This window comes from Lissotriton vulgaris, chromosome 3_1 (genome assembly GCF_964263255.1).
Source record: "Lissotriton vulgaris chromosome 3_1, aLisVul1.2, whole genome shotgun sequence".
Lineage (NCBI taxonomy): Eukaryota > Metazoa > Chordata > Amphibia > Caudata > Salamandridae > Lissotriton > Lissotriton vulgaris.
This window is the reverse complement of record NC_141689.1, coordinates 147,645,933-147,666,223: the sequence shown is the minus strand read 5'-3', so window position 1 is coordinate 147,666,223 and position 20,291 is coordinate 147,645,933. Positions and strand designations below refer to the sequence as shown.

At 46.1% G+C, this 20,291-nt stretch overlaps 1 protein-coding gene across 2 annotated transcripts in view; it reads right to left on the bottom strand.

Annotated features, from left to right (window-relative positions):
- LOC147726120 (uncharacterized) overlaps window positions 1-20,291 on the bottom strand; it is a 100,412-nt gene that overhangs the window by 36,171 nt on the left and 43,950 nt on the right. Inside the window, exons 3-5 of one of the 2 annotated variants that reach the window (XM_086960224.1) lie at window positions 14,580-14,642; window positions 9,369-9,443; window positions 7,308-7,361 (exon numbers count right to left, since the gene is read on the bottom strand). In XM_086960224.1, the coding sequence (XP_086816350.1) occupies window positions 7,308-7,361; window positions 9,369-9,443; window positions 14,580-14,642 (192 nt within the window). The remainder of the gene's footprint in view (window positions 1-7,307; window positions 7,362-9,368; window positions 9,444-14,579; window positions 14,643-20,291) is intronic. The other variant, XM_086960225.1, reaches the window with a different exon arrangement.

The following is a 20,291-nucleotide window of genomic DNA, read 5'->3' as shown; positions in this document are numbered from 1 at the left end:
CTGTGGAGTCCCCAGGGGTCCTCCCTCAGCCCTACGCTCGTCAACGTCTACATGGCTCTGCTCGCCCCAATCGCCAGAACCTACGGACTCAATATTGAGTCATACGCAGATGACACCCAACTCCTCCTCTCCATATCCAACAAACCCAACACTGCCAGACACAACTTTCGAGACGGCATGAAAGCCCTCAAAAAATGGACGAAAAACAGCTGCCTACAACTAAACACCAACAAAACAGAAGTACTCATCATGGGCCCAAACACAGACACCTGGTTGCCCCCTGCCGTCAAAAGCACGCCCACACCCACGGACACAACCTGGGAATCATCCTGGACTCCGAGCTCATAATGGACCACCAGATCAACTCAGTCTCATCCTCCTGCTTCCACACCCTCCCCCTCCACTCATTTATGTCACATGCATTTGCGCGCAGCGGTCGCGCCCCATTCGCGCCGAAGGTGCACCAAAGGTAAGCCCGTCTACGCCCGTCCGCGCCAAGCGCCAGAACCCCTGGCCCCCGTACCACCCTCCCCACCCGCATTACATACGACGCCTCCACCCTCCTAGCCCTAAACCCCGGTCTACTCCCCAACTGCGCCCAAGCCGCTCCTGGACACACCCATGGACCCTTCACATGCAACTCCTGCAAGTATGACGGCACCAAGACCAGCTCCTCATCCACTAACACCATACAGAGATCTGACACCAACCACCTAAAATGCATCCTGCTCAACACCCGCTCGGTCCACAAACACGCCATCGACCTTTGGAATCTACTAGACACCATCTCTCCGGACGTCGCCTTCCTAACAGAAACATGGATGAACGCCTCCTCCGCCCCAGACACCACCATTGCCATCCCGGAAGGCTACAAGATCATCCGAAAAGACCGCACCAAGCAAACAGGAGGAGGCATCGCCATCGTCCATAAGAACACCATCCGCGTCTCAACCAGCTCAGAGGACAACCTCGCTATCGCCGAACACCTCCACTTCCAGATCCACACCGACCCCAAGACCACACTCAGGGGCACCCTCCTCTACAGGCCACCAGGACCTCGTGCACAATTCAGTGAAGACATCACGGACTTTATCACCCCACACGCCCTCCCCTCCGAGGACTACATTCTATTGGGAGACCTCAATTTTCACCTGGAAAAGAGCAACAACAGCAACGCCACCACCCCTCTGGACAATCTCGCCAACCTCGGACTCAAACAACTTGTCAATACCCCCACTCACTACGCAGGTCACACACTCGACCCTATCTTCACCTCCAGCAAACATATCTCCTTCAGTCACACCACAGTTCTCCATTGGACGGACCACAGCTGCGTTCACTTTATCTACAAAAAGACCACAACCCACAACCATCCTCAACCTACTCTGCGAAGAAACTGGAACAAAATCACCTTTGACCAGATCTCCTCATCGCTTCTTCAAAACCCCCCTGCCCACTCTTCGAACCCCAACCAAGCAGCCATTAACCTCACTCAATGGCTAACCAACAGCGCCGATAACCTAGCACCTTTGAAAAAACGTCAAATCAAACTAGGCAGCAAAAACGCCCCCTGGTTCAACGATGATCTTAAGAAATCCAAGAAACGCTGTCGCTCCCTTGAGAAGGCATGGAAAAAAGACCTAAACACCAGCACCAGGGACGCCTTCAAAAACGCCACCCGCATACACCACCTACTAATCCGGACTGCCAAGAAAGCCGCATTCAAAGACCGACTAGACAACAACGCCCACAAAGGCAAGGAATTATTCAACATCATCAAAGAGTTTACCAACCCCACTGCCAACTCCAACGACATCACGCCCTCTCAAACCCTTTGCGACTCCCTAGCTTCGTTCTTCCACGACAAAATCGCAGACATCCACAACAGCTTCGACAACCAACCCAGAGACCAACCCACCCAACCTTCTGCCGTACCTTCACCCCCCTTGAACATCCTTAATGACTGGAACCCAATCTCCACTGAGGACACCATCCGCCTAATGAACTCCATCCACTCAGGATCCCCCACAGACCCATGCCCTCACCACATCTTCAACAAAGCAGACTCCATCATAGCACCACACCTCCGAGACGTCATCAACTGCTCCCTCAACTCCGCCAACTTCCCGGAAAGCTGGAAACACGCCGAACTCAGCGCCCTTCGGAAAAAACCCACAGCTGACCCCACCGATCTCAAAAACAACCGCCCCATCTCGCTCCTTCCATTCCCGGCCAAAGTCATCGAGAAAGCTGTCAACAACCAACTCGCCGCCTTCCTTGAAACCAACAAATCCCTCGACTCCTCACAGTCCGGCTTCTGAGCCAAACACAGCACTGAGACCGCACTCATCGCAGCAACAGACGACATTCGAACTCTACTGGACAATGGAGACACAGTCGCCCTCATCCTCCTCGACCTCTCCGCCGCCTTCGACACAGTCTGCCATAGCACCCTGTTACAACGCCTCAGAAACATCGGAATCCAAGGAAAAGCACTGGAATGGATCATCTCGTTCCATGCCGGAAGAACTCAGAGAGTTCGCCTTCCCCCCTTCAAATCAGAGGCCACCGAAGTCATCTGCGGCGTGCCATAAGGATCTTCACTCAGCCCCACCCTCTTCAACGTATACATGAGCCCCCTCGCGACCATCGCACGCCAACACAACCTCAACATCAACATCATCTCCTACGCTGATGACACTCAACTGATCCTCTCACTCACCAAAGACCCTAACACCGCCAAAACCAACCTACATGAAGGAATGAAAGAAGTTGCCGAGTGGATGAAGCACAGCCGTCTGAAACTGAATTCAGACAAAACAGAAGTCCTTATCTTAGGTACCTCTGCCTCCGCCTGGGACGACTCTTGGTGGCCAGAGGCCCTTGGAAAAGCACCCATCCCGACGGACCACGCACAGAATCTGGGCGTCATCCTGGACTCCTCACTCTCGATGACCAGACAAGTCAACGCCGTTTCATCATCTTGCTTCAACATTCTTCGCATGCTCAAAAAAACATTTTGCTGGATCCCCATCGAAACTAGAAAAACGGTCACCCACGCACTGGTTACAAGCCACCTGGACTACGGAAACACCCTATACGCCGGTACCACCGCCAAACTTCAGAAAAAACTCCAACGCATCCAGAACGCATCAGCCAGACTCATACTAGACATCCCGCGTAAAGACCACATTTCTGGTCACCTGAAAAACCTCCACTGGCTCCCAGTCAATAAGAGGATAACATTGCGCCCCCTAACCCACGCACACAAAGCACTTTACGAACTTGGACCCGAATGCCTCATCACACGACTTTCCTTCTACACCCCCTCCCGCCAGCTACGCTCTTCCAACCAAGCCCTTGCCGCTGTACCTCGCATCAACAAAAGCACCATGGGAGGAAGATCCTTCTCCTACCTGACGGCTAAAACCTGGAACTCACTTCCCAATCACCTTCGCCTCACTCAGAACCACCTAGCATTCAGAAAGCAACTTAAAACCTGGATATTCGACAAATAATTCCCCACCCATCTTCAAGCGCCTTGAGACCCTCTGGGTATGTAGCGTGCTATATAAATTAATTGACTTGACTTGACTTGACACCCTCTGCCTCCTACGTAAGACCTTCAAACGGAACCCCCTCGAATACAGAAAGACAGTCACTCACGCCCTGGTCACCAGCGGACTAGACTACAGCAACGCACTCTACGCCTGACTAAACAAAAATCTCACCAGTAAGCTACAGAACATCCAGAACGCCACAGCAAGGCTGGTCCTCAACCTGCCAAGACACTGCCACATCTCCCAGCACCTGCGCTCAGTCCACTGGCTCCCCATTGAGGCTAGAGTCACCTTTAAGATACTCACCCATGCACACAAGGCCATCCACGACACCGGACCAGCATACCTGAACAGCTGACTATAATTAAACGCACCCAAAGGACCCTATGATCACCCCAGCTCTCCTACGCCGTGGTCCCCGCACCAGAAAAACCAGATCGTGAGGCCGCTCCTTCTCCTTCCTCATGGCCAAAGCCTGGAACGCCCTTCAGCTCCACCTCAGACAGACAACATTGCTTCCCATCTTCGCTTGAAACCTCTAAAACCTGGCTCTTTGACAGACCTACTCCTTGATAGACTGGAACCTGCACCCCACCACCCCTCGCCCCTTGAGACTCTTACAGGCGAGTAATGACGCTTAACGCTTGATTGATCGATGTTATGAGACAGCGAAGTTCCTGAAGTCAAAAGTCCACAAATCCCAGCACTATTGAGATGGGACAGTACCAGAGAACACTTGGAGTGCACTGAGTTACAGCACAACTTAAATAACAGAACTTACTTTACAGAATGGATTATAAACAGAGCTTCTAGTTTTAGGTATTTTTTTTAACTTTTTATCTATTCCCTCTAAAAAAATATTTGTAGTCAGTATTTATTTTGTGTTTTACAAACAATTCAAGTTGCAACGCCGTTATCTGATGAATGTGTACTCTTACTTTGAAGCCGGTGGTGTTTTAGCAATCTAAGCCGCCACATATAACCTATCAGAATACATCTGTCATCATTAGCATTTTAGTACAAACAACTCATAGATAGTTATTTAAGAACATTTCACTTTTTTCCTATGGAATTCCTTAGACCACACATGAATACACTTGGGTCCAGGTCTGCTTGACACCCTACATGAAGCTATTGACCAATCCCAACTCCCCCAAGATCGGCGACAAGCAGAGATTGTCCTCTTTCTGAAGCCAGGTCGCCCGCCGGAAGATCCCACGTCATACAGACCCAACTCGGATGCCCTGCAGCTATATTGCTCGCAGACTTCGACAAGGCGTTTAATTCTTCCTCAGTTGGTTGTACCTCTTTCGACTCCTGGACCCCATCAACTTTGACCCACTTTTTTATCATATATATATGCCTACTTTATACAAGACTAACTGCCTCAGTTAGGGTCGTAGGACATTGACCAGCCCAGTTTCCCATCTGCCACGGTACACGACAGGGCTGCCCCAGTCACCATTATTGTTTGCCCTTGCCGTAGAACCTTTGGCGGCATGGGTGCTTAGTGACCCGGTACTCAGAGGCTTTGAATGGGCCCCATCTCGATCTGATATCATTTCGTCGTACGCGGAAGACATCCTTTTCTTTATGACTTGCCAGTGGTTTTCAGGGCCCCACACTCTACACATCCTTCATGTATTTGGCCGGACCACCAAGCTTATCACTAACCGCTCCAAGTCTTTGCAATTCCCTGTGTGCAGGAATCAAGCCGCGAGACTTTGGCTGCGCAACACCAGATTTAAGTATCTAGGTATTTTTTGGGTGCCCTGTCCGAAGACCTCATGGGCGCACAATATCAATCATCTCCTCAAAAGCCTCAAAGATGAGACTACAGTTTGGTCTCGTCTTCCGCTTTCACTTTACGGGCGCTCGGCTATTTTTAAAATAGTCTACCTGCCCAGAATACTCTGTAGGCTACCGAATTTCCTGTGTGTCATACCACGGGCTTGGTTCACACAGGTGAATGCCATACATAAATTTCAATACGGGTGGCATGAAGTACGTGAACACAGTAAACGTATTGCAGCGGCATCGCATCAGCAGACGTATATGCCCATTATGTTGCCTCCCATCTGCTAGTTGTTAATGTGTGGTGGTACAACTCACCCTCTGACCCAGCGTTCACACAGGGCCATATGGCAATGGGGAGTGTTCCCCTCCTTCAACTCCTATATAGTTCACAGAAATTAGATTTCCTACCCTCTGCTAGCAGCACAGTGATTAGACTCTGCCGGGCACGGTTAGGCGGATGGGATGACCTGGCCGCCTGATCCAGTCGACCCCACTGTGGCACGATACCCTTCTGCTCTCGGTGGCATCACTTGTGGGATTACGTGAGTGGGACCTTGACGGAATATCCACCTTGGGGATGTAGTACAGGGCACCGCATTAAAATCATTTCTACAGCTCCAGACAGAGTTTCAATTACACAAGACTCAATTCTACACATATCTCCAACTCAGGCATGCTCTTACTCCCCTATTGCAGCCAGTTGATACACTACCCGAATTTCACCCTTTGAAAGAGCGCTTATTAATGGGCGACTTGGGTGCCCACAAGACCCGCCAGATTTATCAAACTCTGACGACGCACAACCACACAACACTACATAAGACCAGACAAGCATGGTTAGAGGACATACATAACTGACGACGAATGGACGGAAGCCTTGGCTGGCCCCTGCGGTGCGGCGGTTTCAATGTGCTACCGACTTACACAGTGTAAATATTTACACCCCATATATTACACCGGACTCAGACTCTGGCAGATGGGCGCCATTCAGTTCCCTATAGGTTTGAGATGTGGGGAGGAAGACAGGACCTTCATACATACTGTTTGGGGCTGTACAGAACTGCAACCATTCTGGTGGAGGATTGTGGCATGGCTGAGCGCGGTGTTATCGTTGGATCTCCCATTTGAGCCGAAACTACTGTTATTGCATAGTACTGATGGTACTGGTGGGAACTGGTACAAGCAACACCTGTTTTATGCCATCACCGTTGCTAAACGAGACACTGCCCAGCAGTGGAAAAGTGTGTTTCCATCGACGATCAGCAGGTGTAATAGGGCCATTGATGATTGTATGAATGCCGAGATTGCTGTGTTTCACGCTCGAGGTTTCCCCCAACAGCATAGGAAAAAATGGCTGCGTTGGGCGGATTACCGGGGCATAGAACTACCTCCCCTTATTACCCCAGACCCCTAATGTGCAGTTTTCCCCGGATGAGACCGGTCATTGTACAACCAGGAATATTATTCAAAACTTCCAGGTCGTAGATCCAATTGTTCAATTATAACTCTGTGGGCTCTATGGGATTTGAGATGCACTGCGCAATGTTGTTATTGTTATATATGCAAGTTTTTCAGAAGTTACGACTAGATGCTTACATTGTCATATAATTCCATCAAAATGTATACTTAGAGCCAAGGACTGGTATATACTGTTTAAACTCAATGAAATAAATTGTGAGCATTAATAAAGTACATTACAAATACTGGCCCCAGAGTTGAATAGGCTCTTTGACAGCCAGACTAAGCTCACAGAAAGCAAGTAACTAACTCACAAACGTGCAGTTCAGAGGGGAACCAATGGACTGCACGTCCATAGAGATGTCCAAACAACATTGTATGTCTGGTGCTGATAATGAACAACTCACTCTGGCAAACTCAATAAATCAAGTTATGTCTCTTTCCTTAGAACCAGGACTGATGAAGGTTTATATAAACCTGGAGGCTTCTTACATGAGAGCGGGGAAGAGGACGCTTGGAATTCAGGTGCTCCGGCCAGCAGCAATGCTGAAATACAAAGCAAGAAGATCACGTGATTTAAATACACTACTTTCAATGTGAGTGGCAGTGTGCAACAGGAGGTACACAAGGTCACCTAGTGAAAAACCAGACTAATCACAAACTATAGGGGATACTAAAACAGAAGCGTTTACATCTTCAAGGAAAAGAACAAAGGTACCGAATGGGATAGCAGTCCTTTCTAGAGTTTGGAGTCAAAACATAGTTACCTATTTCGTAGCCAAGCTATTTTGGTGACTGGTAAATCCACTAGAAACCAGCTAGAGCGGTGTACTGTATTCATCTATCACCTGCACCTAAAAATCAGCCTTGTTTGTTTTCAAACTTATCAACTGTTGCCAAGGGCTGGACCCAACTTTCAACTCTAAAATACAATATTACAATATGAAGCAAAACTAAAGTGAGGAAATGAGAGTCCACCCCCCCCCCCCAAAAAAAATAATAATAAAATAAATCAGACTTATCCAATAGCACTGTGCATTAAGTAAAGACTGATTCCATTCAGAAGTGTAGAGTGGAATAAAATCTGGGACCACACTTACGAATACACCTTTAGAGGATTTCTCTGCGACATCACAGGCACAATGTTAAGCCATCCGTTACATAAAGGGCACAGCGATGTGTACAATCCCAAACGCAGGAACCCAGTGGTGACGTTATCAATGGGATAAACTGGCATAATATTGGCAAGTACGCGGATCCAATATATTCCACTGCATACTAGCTGGTGCTAAATGGAAAAACAATGAGCTCAGTTCTGACAAAACGCATTCTTTTATTCGCCTCCAATTAGGCCAAGAAATGGTCCACCACCAGCTGATCTGTCAACTATTAGACGCCATTGGTGACGATTCGCCTCCATATCTGCTCGTACACATAAAAACGCCTCTCAGCATCGTTTTCTTCTACTAACAACACTGAGGAAACTTCAGCCTTTCATAATAAAAGACACCCTCTCTGTGGACCCAGACTTGATTTTTGTAATGTTCTTTGTCTTGGCTTACCAAAATGGCCTTTTCACCACTTGCAGCTTGTTCAAATCTGTGCTGCTAGACTTTTGATGCTTAATTCGCCAAACTAGTCCCACAGCTTCACATTTTAAAAACTGTAATTGGCTATTTAAAAAGAACAGTCTTTAAATGTCTACGCATTTCTCATAAAAATTGATAGAATTTCAACTCAGGGTTCCCATCTGACCATTTTCAGATCTTTCACCCATCCCATACTCTATAGTCTGCCAATTCTTTTACAATTACTTGACCACTCCTACCATTAGGAAGGCTTCACAAGTCACTCGTTCATTTTCTTGCCTGACTTACAATATTTAAAACTCACCTCACAATGAACAATCACTCAATGAATGAGCAGTTTCATGTTTAATAACCTCTCAAAAAACTGGATTCTACTGCATGATTGGCCTGTATTCGCGCCAAGACGCCTATTGGTAACTGCACACTCTATAATATTTAAAGAAATCAAGAATCTCAGGCCCCTGGTACATAGCAATCTAATGTTACAAAGTCAGGGGTGGAGGTAGTTAGACAGGATATGACACCAATAGGTAGTGTTGAGACTTGGGTGCCATTAGGAAAAGGCAGCACACAAGAGGGAGTCGTATGGCACAAGAGAAACGGCAAACACATGGAAACCCCAATAACAGGCCCGAGCAGTGGCAGAAAGATGGCACACTAAAAGTACACCACATCAGGGCTTGCGAGTGATTCTCAAATAAAGGAGTCATCAAATTCTAAGCACATTCTTAGACCCAACTCAAATTCAAAAGAACTGGCCTTCGTGTACTGCCCACACTAGCAGCAGCCTTCTTTCACTGGAATCTCAGGCATGGCACTACTAGATTGGATGATGCTAGCCACGATAGCCAATGAAAGGGTGAATTAGACAAATGTGTGTATGATTGGTGTGCTTGCTGATCAAACAAAAAAAGCTTTCCATAAACTCATACACTTCCATTCTCAGACAGTTTAGTGTACTTACAACTCTGGAAATCTGTCTTTACAAGGTGCAAAGCTGGAGGTGGAGGGGTCCTGGCGTTATCTTGAGGGTATCGATCTGCAAATTGTAAGCAAAGAAATCTCACAGATGGGTAATCACAACTGCAGTATTTAGTATCAGAGAAAAAATTAATTTCTATTATAAAGGTTATTCGGTGTGCTTTAGGGTCACTAGCTATTCAACCTCGTTTGAGTCACCATTTGTTAAAATGTTTTGCAAAAATGTTGTGTGAGTGGGTTGAAAAGTTACTTTTAACTAGATACTCCAGCACGGCAATCTTTTGTAGATTGGCATTCCTGAACATGGAGAAGTGTGACTCACTGGTTAGAGCAGGCAGACCTGGAAGCAGAGGTCAGCCCGGGACCAGGGTTCAATTTCCGGCTCGGCGGGTCTTGAGTCCTAAAATGTCCATGAACTGGACAATTCTCGCTCCGGTGCCCACTCCATTCATGGGTTCACACTATGCGACTCTGGGCAATAGCTTGCTTAATCTCCACAACGGCCCCTCGCGGCGGGATGCCTGGCTTTCACCTTGCGGATACCCTGCTGGGGTTATCTCACAGGGGAATACCAGGACAGGTTCCCTAAGCAAGCGCTTAGAAACCAGTGGTGATTTGCGCTATATAAATTCCTGTACATGTACATGTACATGTACATGTACCAGGCAGAATGTGTAAATAAATCACATTGTGCATTGTATAACCAACCTATTGTAATTGAGATGAAGAGGCTTAAAGCGACACTCCCTTAAGAAACTTCCATAGCTTAGAGATTTGTTTTAAGCCAAGAGCAGAAACGGTCTCATAAGAGGCAAAGGGAGAAGGTTCTATGAAAATCTATGAAAGAGAAAGCTGGTGAAAGAAAGTTACATGAAAGGAACCCTTTTTTTTCATGGCCGTTTGATGCATTACCATGCTCGAAAACTAAACCAGTAGGAACATTAAAAAGTAGAAGTCGTGAATCAGGCTTACCCAATGCATAGAAGTGAAGTAACATCAGATTATCACTGCTACCTCTTGCGTGCTCATGAAAGCAGTAGTGTTAAGGTGATGCTTTCCATGCTGACCCCTAGCAGATGGCTGCCAAATGAATACCAACGAAGGTTGCTGATGTTGTGGCCATAGAAAAATCGGACTGGCCTCTTACCACACCTGAAGCATTCCTCACTCCGACTGACATAATGCAGGAAGCAATGCATTCCTGCAAAGCCTTCGCCCTTGTTCGCTTTACCAAAACTCACAAAGAGCTAGGCAGACTGCATGAAGTCTGTGGTTGTGCTAGGACAATATTTTGTAACACCTCAAGCTTCAAGAAGTGCAAAACTGTTTACAATGCAGATGGTAGCTGTGGAAGAAGGATGGTAAATAGCTTGATGTTTGACACTGGTGATCACTATTAAGAAATCTGTTTTTGATCAAACCTACTGAATGAAAGTTATCTGAATTGACTCAAAGGGAGTCTTCAAAAGGTCCAACAGCACTATGTTCCAATCCACTGGAATGGAAAGAACAGGTATCTGATATTCTGGTCTATTGCAACGAGATTCCACATGAGATCCCCCTTTGCCGGAATACAAGTAGGAGTGGCTCTTGTCAAGTTCCTACTCACTGCATTTTTGCTCTCTGCTTAAGGCACCAGCCTAGCCGTTGGTCATTCGTGAGAAGCACGCCATTGACAAGAAAACTCTGTTTCAAGGCATAAAGCCAGAGATGCCGGACCTTGCAAGGCAGTTTTCTTGTCTGTAGACAGCTGGTGACTACATCAAAGGTCTTGAAGGTGTTAGGGAAAGTTGGTGCATCTACTGCATGAAATACCTAGAAGAGTTTCAAGTTTACTTCATTTAAGAGAGTTACTTAAAACCATTGCTACAAAAGATCTCATTGCATGTCATCAGTTTTTAAAAATATTAAAACCAGTTAAAAAAAACACTAAAACCAATTGATGTTTACAGTATATTAAAGGAAAAAGCAGTTATTTAGCAGCGTCCGACTTTTCCTTGTGAGCTGTATTGCTGTTCTGTCTAGGCATTTTCTTCTCCACTTGTTTCAAGAATTGTACAAAGTGGCACATAGAAGAGGTTCTCTTGGTTCCTCTATTACTGTTGTGGAGATTTCAGAACCGGAGTGACCTGGACCAAAATGTCCAGGTGTCTGATCTCCTGTCTTTGGATGTTCAATTCTTATTGGAGATTGCCACAGCAGTGTTTTAAACTTCAATTTCTGTGAATTGACATATGTGCCCAAGAAGAGTAGATCCAAAGAAAGTCTGTCCTTTGTTCTCCACTGTTGACAACTGAGAAAAAAGAACTTCTTACCTGCAAGTTAAAACAACTGACATCTCGTTGACAGTGAGATCCAGCGATGTAAGGACCTGAATTTTGGCATGATCAGCACCCACTGCTTTTGTTGAGAAAAGAGCTAATGAAATAGGAGAACACTATATAGATGTACATATAAATAAGGTGGTTACCTTCAGTCTGAAGGGTGCAACCACTGGGGCAATGCATTTTGTTAATATTCAACAAGACTTCTCTCGAAATGGCAGGGCTGTGAACTCATCATGATAGTCATGAAAGTTGAGAACTGAATATGCTGAGTGAGGGTGGATGGGCAAGTGGAAGTATGTGTCCTCTAAGTAAATGGCTTTTAGAATTTCATATAGGACTGGTAGGTTCTGTATGAGCTGGTCTGGCCAAAAAGCACAATGGACCTGCCCAGGTTCTATTACCCGCCCCTTTACGTGTGGTACAATCGTCTCAAATACTACTACCCCCTCTGAAATGGAGGCTGTGAAGCCTTTAAAATCCCAAAACAAGGCCAAGTATGATATCTGAAAATTCTAGCACAGCAGTATTCAGTAGAGCGGTCATCCCAGATCACCCCTTAGGAAAATGTATTCTAGCCTGTGAAACCCCACTTTTCAACTTTTTGACCTCAGGTAGGTTTTTAGCTGGAATTTATTGGCGAAATCATTATTTAAAGTTTTGTGGTGCTGTAAGAAAAACAACTTAAGGCGGATTACTAACATTACAATTAATAAGGAATGCTTAAAGACTTGAGGAAACTAAGTAACGAGGGAAGTAAACAAAGCCTGGCCGCTTGTTGCACTTCCTTGCAGCTGCCACAGAAGAGAGCATGTTTTGAAACATCCAATAAGAACTGAGCAGAGGAACATGAAGAACAACTTAAAGGTATAAAACCAGCAGCACTGCCATGGATGACCGGATGAAACATCATTAACACATTAAAAGAGCAACTGATTTAAGAGAAACTCGTAAGGACGGGGGGAAGTGTTTCAGGAAAAGAAAGAAGAAAAAAATCACTCCAATTGTACTAGTCTTCACCTTTACAGCTTAAGTTGGTGCGGTTTGTTTAGTTGGAAACCACCAAAGGGAATCAGTTAAATTCCAGGCTAACAACTCTGAACGGATGGATTTGCATCCCTCTGACAATCCTGCCAAAGGTGCTTTATTTCTTCCTGCACATCCCAAACCAGCTTTTGACACCTTGAAATCCATCATGATTAGACTGACTGAGCAGGTCGACAACCATAAATAAAGTGGAGCAAGCCAAAATTGGCTTATAAAGTGAGAGGGTTCGCGGCACCCAACTTCGAGTTACTATTCCCTTGCGCCCAAGCTCACTATGCCCACCCCAGCATTGGTCTCATGCCCCACCCCACATGCTACACCTGGTAGTCAAGCAGGACATTACAGACCCACTGGGCACAAAGATGATACACTGGTTTAAGAGGTCCCTAGACAGATTCGACCCAGTAGGTTATACCTGCTGGAAATGGCTTGAACCAAGCATTAGAAAGAGCAAAATTAAACTATTCTCCCCAGAGTCGCCTCTCCTTCACAACCCTGTGATACTCCTTAACTTTGGAACCAAAGCTAAATCCTGGTTGTAGCATTTCGGCACTAGGACTTAAGGATATTTATTTCCAGGAGGTACATTCACATTTCTAGACAATAACCTAGGATACCCAGAAAATAGCACTATATACCCTGTTCTATTTCCGGCTGTTGGCCATACTCCTAATATTTTCCGATGAGCCATCAATATAAGACACTTGCAATCGTATAATTACCACCTTTAAAGGACAGCGCCTAGATGCTAGGGCTAGCAGACGTAAATGGGCCGTTGCACTGGAAGAGGCGATCACATGAATAATGGGCATACATGGAGAAAGCCCTGTTATTAACTAAGAGGCGTTTGGAACCCTAGAGGTCAACTGGCACTCCATTACTACTACCACCACTGTATATGGGGAGAGAACCTGGGTCACTGAGACTGAAACTGGAACTGCTTCTTGATACTACAATGCCTGTGCCTTTTCAAAAATGTGGAATACAATGTGATAGTTTTGTAAACGATGAACCAGTCTATGAAAGATGGCACTCAATCCATCAATCAAATAGGATTTCTAGAGCGCTGCTTATCATCCCTGAGGGTATCCCGGCGCTTGGGGAGTGGGCGGGGAGGAAGTTGCTGCTGACATGTGTTAGTTGAAGAGCCAGGTCTTCAGGTCCTTACTGAACTTGTGCGGGGCGAGGGGAGTACGGAGGTGCAGGCCGTTTCAGGGCTTGGCCGCCAGATGTGGGAAGGCGCAGCTGTACTATTTTGACATTGTATCCACTGTTCAATGTAACATTAATACCGAAATGTTGCCTTTTATATTCGGATACAAAGAATCTGATCGTTCCTACTGATAGCAGTTGTTTCAATGGGTGTAGTTAATGCACGGGAATTTGGATGTTTGCATCACAGAGGACCTTTCCCTTTTTTAGTCTTCAGCTTCAAACTTTCTCTGCTCTGCAACAATATTCAAGGGGTCCTAAGAGGAGCACCAGTGACTGCTAATGCCTACACCAGCCCCACGCTGCTACAAGAGGTTGTGACCACAAACCTTTAACACTGATGAGTGGAAACACCATCTGCAAAGAGTGCAAACCACGACCAACGAGATATATCAAAGCACCATGACAAGTGCCACCAAAAATCTTGCTGCTGTGCAAAGCATAACAATTATTTAATCTAGCACTAGAGCCCTCAGTCTAAAACATCTCACATACAACAGCCTAACAATGCAATTATTTTCTACCAATAGTCGCTCTTACAATGGGTGGAAAAAGGAGAAACACACTTGCTGCAGGATGAAGCATTTAAGGTATAAGTGGGATAACCTTGCCTTCAGAGTTTGGAGATTTGTGCTCGCCCAGGATGCTTCCCACTTGTCTCACTGGTGAGAGCTCTAAAAATAAAAAAAGAGAGAAAAAGTCATTCTATCATAACACGTTTCTTAAAGAAAACACAGGATTTTTTTTCCAAATTGAGAGAAATTAAGATGGCATAATGGACATCAAAATGCACACTGATTTTGTAGATTTCAACAATCTGTTGTGACCTTATTGTGTGATCCTGCCTCATTGTGCATGAACATCTTGATTTAACGCACCTTCTAAATGAGAACATTGTCCTCATGTTCTTCCTGCACAAAGGCAGATTGTCCGGGGTTCAGTAAAGGTGGGAAAGGTTTCACTGCGAACTGCAGCAGATGGGAAAAATGCTTAGTTTTGAGGACAAAGGGGCATGGGGATATAATGCACTTCCTCGAAGGCGTCAGGATGTGCGCAAGTAAATGCCTCGTTAAAAGCCATGGGGTGTAAGTATTTACTTACTATCCATCAGGCCGATGATGCAACAGATTATTACTCTACCACCAATGCGTCTAATGAGACTTCGTTCTGTAGGCCTTTGGTCACTGTTTGTTGAGATAGATCAGGCTTGACAATTCACATCATGGGCACAAAACAACATGTATTTTTGTCTACTTGCAATTTGGTTAGTTCAGTTCTGGACTATTTGATGCATATGGACACAGTTAGGCTGAACCTTTTTTCCTTCGAGGCTACTGAAATAGAGGCTGTCTAAACAGCACAAGAGCACAGAATTCTAAAATCCCTCCGTGCATAGGGCTTACCAGCCCGGACGCGCTAGAAGATAGGTCTATGATACAAAACTGCCTTTCACTTCACTGGTTTCTATTATGTCACGGGCTGGGGTGGAGGCATGTTTCGAATTCCATTTCTAGACTTTGACAAGACAGGAACGGGTGGAGTCAGAGGAGCAGCACAGTCCCACCCCTTCTCTATCTTGTCAAAGGCTGAGGGTAGGACAAGCGTATCCGAGCTACCCCATCCTGTGACGTCATGAGAAAGTGCGGGATAGGAAATAGAAGTAGTCTTCTGCAGACTCTACTAATGGTGATACTTGCAGAGGCAGGCTGGTAGCAGCGAGATATGACGCGAGTTCTCTGAACATGAAAGGTTTGTATGGTGCACATTCAGTGATTACTTGCACCCAATGACAGTGTTTGGGGATTGGCACTCTTCCCTTCCACGTAGGGCATTCGGTGTTCAAAATATAGCCCCCTTCTGCAAGAGTGATTGGACTTCCTTTTGCAGCTCTTGACGATGTTGATGGTGTTCGAGCACCGGGGGGTGATCTGGTGGTATTTGTACAAACTCCAGGGTATGGCCTCTGCTTATTACATCCAAAACCCATTTGTCCGATGTTATGGACATCCAATTGTCGAAGAAGAGAGACAGATAGTGGTCGTTTTCCGGGATCTGCTGTGTGGGGAGCGCCGGCATGAAATCATTGTCGTCTGTTAGATTATTGATTCTTTCCTCTATTGGAGGACTTGCCTCTAGATTGCTGCTGGAAAGAGGAGTTGGAAGGCCTGTATTGATTGCCTGTATTGTATTGCCTATATCCTTGCTGGTTATAGGGCTGATATCTGGTGGATGGATATGAAGATCTCTGATTAAATTGACCCCTTGCACCTCTTTTACGAAAGGACTGGAACCTTCCTCGCTGAAGGGATCCTAGCGCCCTAGCCGTGTCCGTATCGGTCTTTATGCCCTGCAGCGCCTCGTCTACATGTTTGCCAAAGAGATTTTCGCCATCGAATGCAATGTCGACAATCTTCCCCTGCACCTCCGGACGAAAGGATGTAGCCTTCAGCCAGCCCTGTCTCCGAAGAGAAACTGCTCCTGCCATCTGCCTGAAGGCCATAGAGGAGACATCCGTGGCGACATCAATAGATTCCGAGGCCGACTTTGACCCATCACGGAAAATAGCAGCTGCTGCCTCTTTTTTATCCTCCGGGAGTGCAGCCATAATGGGTGCCAAATCCGACCACATTTGCCTGTTAAAATGGCTAATTAGGGCCATAGCATTGGCTGCTTTAATAGTAGAGGCTGCCATGACCGCAAACCTCTTCCCGGCTCCATCCATCCTCCGTCCCTCTTTGTCTGGCGGCACCATCGAAGTAGCAACTGAATTCTTGGAATTCCTCTGAGCTGCTTGTGTCACCACCGACTCCGGTCTCGGGTGTCCTATCAGACAGGCCGGAGAAGACTCTGGTGCTCTATATTTCTTTTCGAACTCTAGGAACCGAAACCGCAATGGAGGCCAGGGTCTTCAAAATTTTTAGTCCCTCCTCCCAAAGGTGAGGGATAATCGGGATTGAGCGAGCAGACTTTCTGGCGTCATCCTTGAAATCATATAAGAAACATTTGGTTTCTTTAACCTCCATCTCCAGATCAAATCTCTTGGCTGCTTTTTCCATAATGTCATGGAAACCTCCAATATCCTGAGGAGGAGAAGTGGTTGGCAGCGGAGTAGGTGAAGGAGCCGACGGCAAAATGTACTCATTCCACCCCTGACCTCCAGTAGAATCTTGTAAAATGTCACCTTCCTCAGGTTGCTCATCATCAGTGTCCGTTAGATCATCTCTGATTGTGACCACTGGAGGTGATCTCACCTGCTGCGTGTGAGGAGTAGAATGGGTTCTCGGAGGCTGTTCTGTAGGTGCTGGCGTAGATGGTGTAGGCTTATTCGCCTCTGGAAAACGACGATAATAGTCGTTAATCATGAACCTCAGGTCAGAAACCAGAGCTACAGGTATGGAGACTGATTCTTCTCGCGACTCCTCTTGTTGCTCATGCTCCTCCCCATAGTCGCAAGTCTCCTGGAAAGATTTGTATCTAGCAGAATGAGACTGATCTCTCTCCTTAAAGGAAAACACCTTCTCATCATCTGTGTCCTGGCTCTTTATTTTAAGTTGCGAAGGACTGTAGGCCACTCCAGACGACTCCTCCCCTTCTAAATCCTGCTCCAGCAAAGAAGATGGGGGTAGAGGCGAAATCTGCGTCCACAACGTGAATTCTGCAGAGTTGCTTATGGTCGCCGAACCCTTCGACGACTGAAATGAGCGAAAAGAGATCAAAGTCTTCGATTGTGGTGATTTAAACGCCTTTGCCGTTGAAATTACACTCTTCGTTGACGAAGTCATCGTCGACGAAGTCATCGTCAACGGGGCCGTCGTCAACGGAGCCGTCGTCAACGGAGCCGTCGTCACTGAAGCCATCGTCGACGGGACCGTCGACGACGACTTCGACGGCATGATCAAACTCGTCGACGTAGTCGTCGTCGACACGGTCTCAGCTCCCGTCGTCGACGCAGCGGTCGTCGAAATAGTCGTCGTCAACGGTGAAGTCGTCGACGGAGCTGAAGTCTTTGCCACAGATTTTACAGCAGAAATCAGGGAATTTGTCGACGGAGCAGACCCTGCCCCCTTCTGACCTGACGACTTCTTGATGGGAGTAGGAGGGAGAGATGAGGCCTCCTTCCCCTTAGATTTAACCTTCTTAAGCTCCACCATTTCCTCAGAATGTGAGGCCTTTCTCTTCTTAGGTGTTAAACTAGTAGACTCCTCACCAGAATCTGAATCTGATGCGACCTTCTTTTTCTGAAGCCACAACAGCAGACGAGCCTCTCTGTCCCGCAGAGTTTTAGCAGCGAAGGTTCTACAATATTTACAATCCTTAGCCACATGCTTTGGATGAAGACAATATAAGCAGTCCTTGTGAGGGTCGTCAGAGAAAAGCCTAGCCTTTCCACAGGATCTGCAAGGCCTGAAAAGCCTCTTTTTAGAGCTTTCAGCCATCATAAAAGAAATAGGTACACACAATACCTTAATCCAGAAGATAAGACAGTTGAAAAACAAAGGTCAATAGTTCACAAGGAACAGCAAACTGAGCAGAGCTCAGGGAGACTCCTTTATCACACGAAGGTGGTTGGGAATCTGAGGCAGGAAGTTTCTGCTGGGGAGTGTGAGGGCAGAGCAGCAATTCTGATTGGCTGACTTTTGGACCAAACAATGAGGAGGTCTGGTTACCAAATACTACAGTCCCTAGGGGCTTTTCTATGCAGTTTTCTTCTCTATGATACTGCTTTGGTCATTCTGTTACCGTGAGACTCCCACCATGACGACGGGGAAGATACAAGCATGTGAATCTATGAAAGATGTAATACTGGAGAATCATGCACATTTTTTGTTGCAAATCACCAGGATATATTCACCAGATGCAAGGAAGAGAGCATGGGCACCATCATTAAAAGAAAACGATGGAGATGGATAGGACACATCATCAGAAGAGAACAAGACTCAATCACAAGCACAGATCTCTAAAGGACCCCAGAAGGCAAATGGGAGGCAGACAGGCCAAAGGACACTTGGATGGGAGCTACAGAAATGAAGACCCTGAATCCACAGCTGGGGCACCGTACAGAAAATTGGCGAAGACAGACGTAGAAGTCCTTTGTTGCTGCCCTACATGCCAGTCGGCATAACTGGCAGTAAGTAAGCTCTCATACTTTAGTAAGCAGTCAACACTTTTACTTTGGCTTCTTCCAACCCCTTAGTCTGTAGCATCTAGGAAGCTCCTGGAACAGAAAGTAACCATGCAGTTCAGTCTTTTACAATGAAGCTGGGGGCTTCAGTTATGGAAGGCATAAGACACCTTGGTGCTCTGCATGAGTTGGATGGTTGCCTTTCTGCCTAAAGATTGTTTTCTTTGTTGTAGGTACGTGGGTGGGCATTGACGTTTTACCTTTGCTTTGCCTTGTGTTGACATTCATGTTTTTAACATTTTCTCCTCAGCTTTCTTGCATTGTTGAATGTTAACTTGCAGCATATAGTACTGTGTTTTTCTTATTTTTCATCCTTTTTGTTTTGCCCTCAACCATTCTCAGACCTATGCAATGTTTCCTTTTAAGATTTATGAGCATGTTATTTTATCTTTGATGTGCTTTTCACTTGCATCATTGTATTGGGTTTTCGTTTAATATGAGGTAGGGAGAAGTGTAGTGTCTGCTGCTCAGCCAGTGTGAATGTGGTTTGGAATGTTGGATGGATGATGCTATGGAATGTTGAGTGTGTGGAGTGTGTCAGTTGGGAAAATGGGCTGAGCAGCAGAGGGCTGCTCCTGGTGGGGCTCTCTTGTTCTCTGTAACTTTATCTTGAACCTTTGGATTAAATAAATACTATTTTAAGTTACACTGGAACCAGATCATCTCATTATTGATCACTACCCAATCTTTGTCACAAAAGTTAAAAACAAAACTTACTATACAAGACAACAAAACGCTTCCGGACTTTAAGCAAACTAATATGGTGGGAATCCGGAAGAATTTGGGTTACTTATTAATTCACCGGTATCCTATATGGAGTGCAACGAGGCAAAGAAATAGGCGACTGGAGGGATATGGCCAGGAAAGGGGGGCGGTCCTTGGTTCACTTCAGACTTCGGTAGGAAAGGTTAAGGCATCTTAACATCATCCTATCAGAATTCTTGGATAGGTATAACCTCCCAGATTAAGCTAACATGGTTTTAGATCTAACCCTACTACTGAAACGGCTTTGGTGGTAGCTGCAGAAGGGATCAGAACTATCACAGATAACGATGGGAAGGCGTCTGTGATTCTCCTCGATATGTCTGCGGCTTTCAATACTGTGAGTCACAGGTTCCTCATCGATTCTTTAGCAAACATC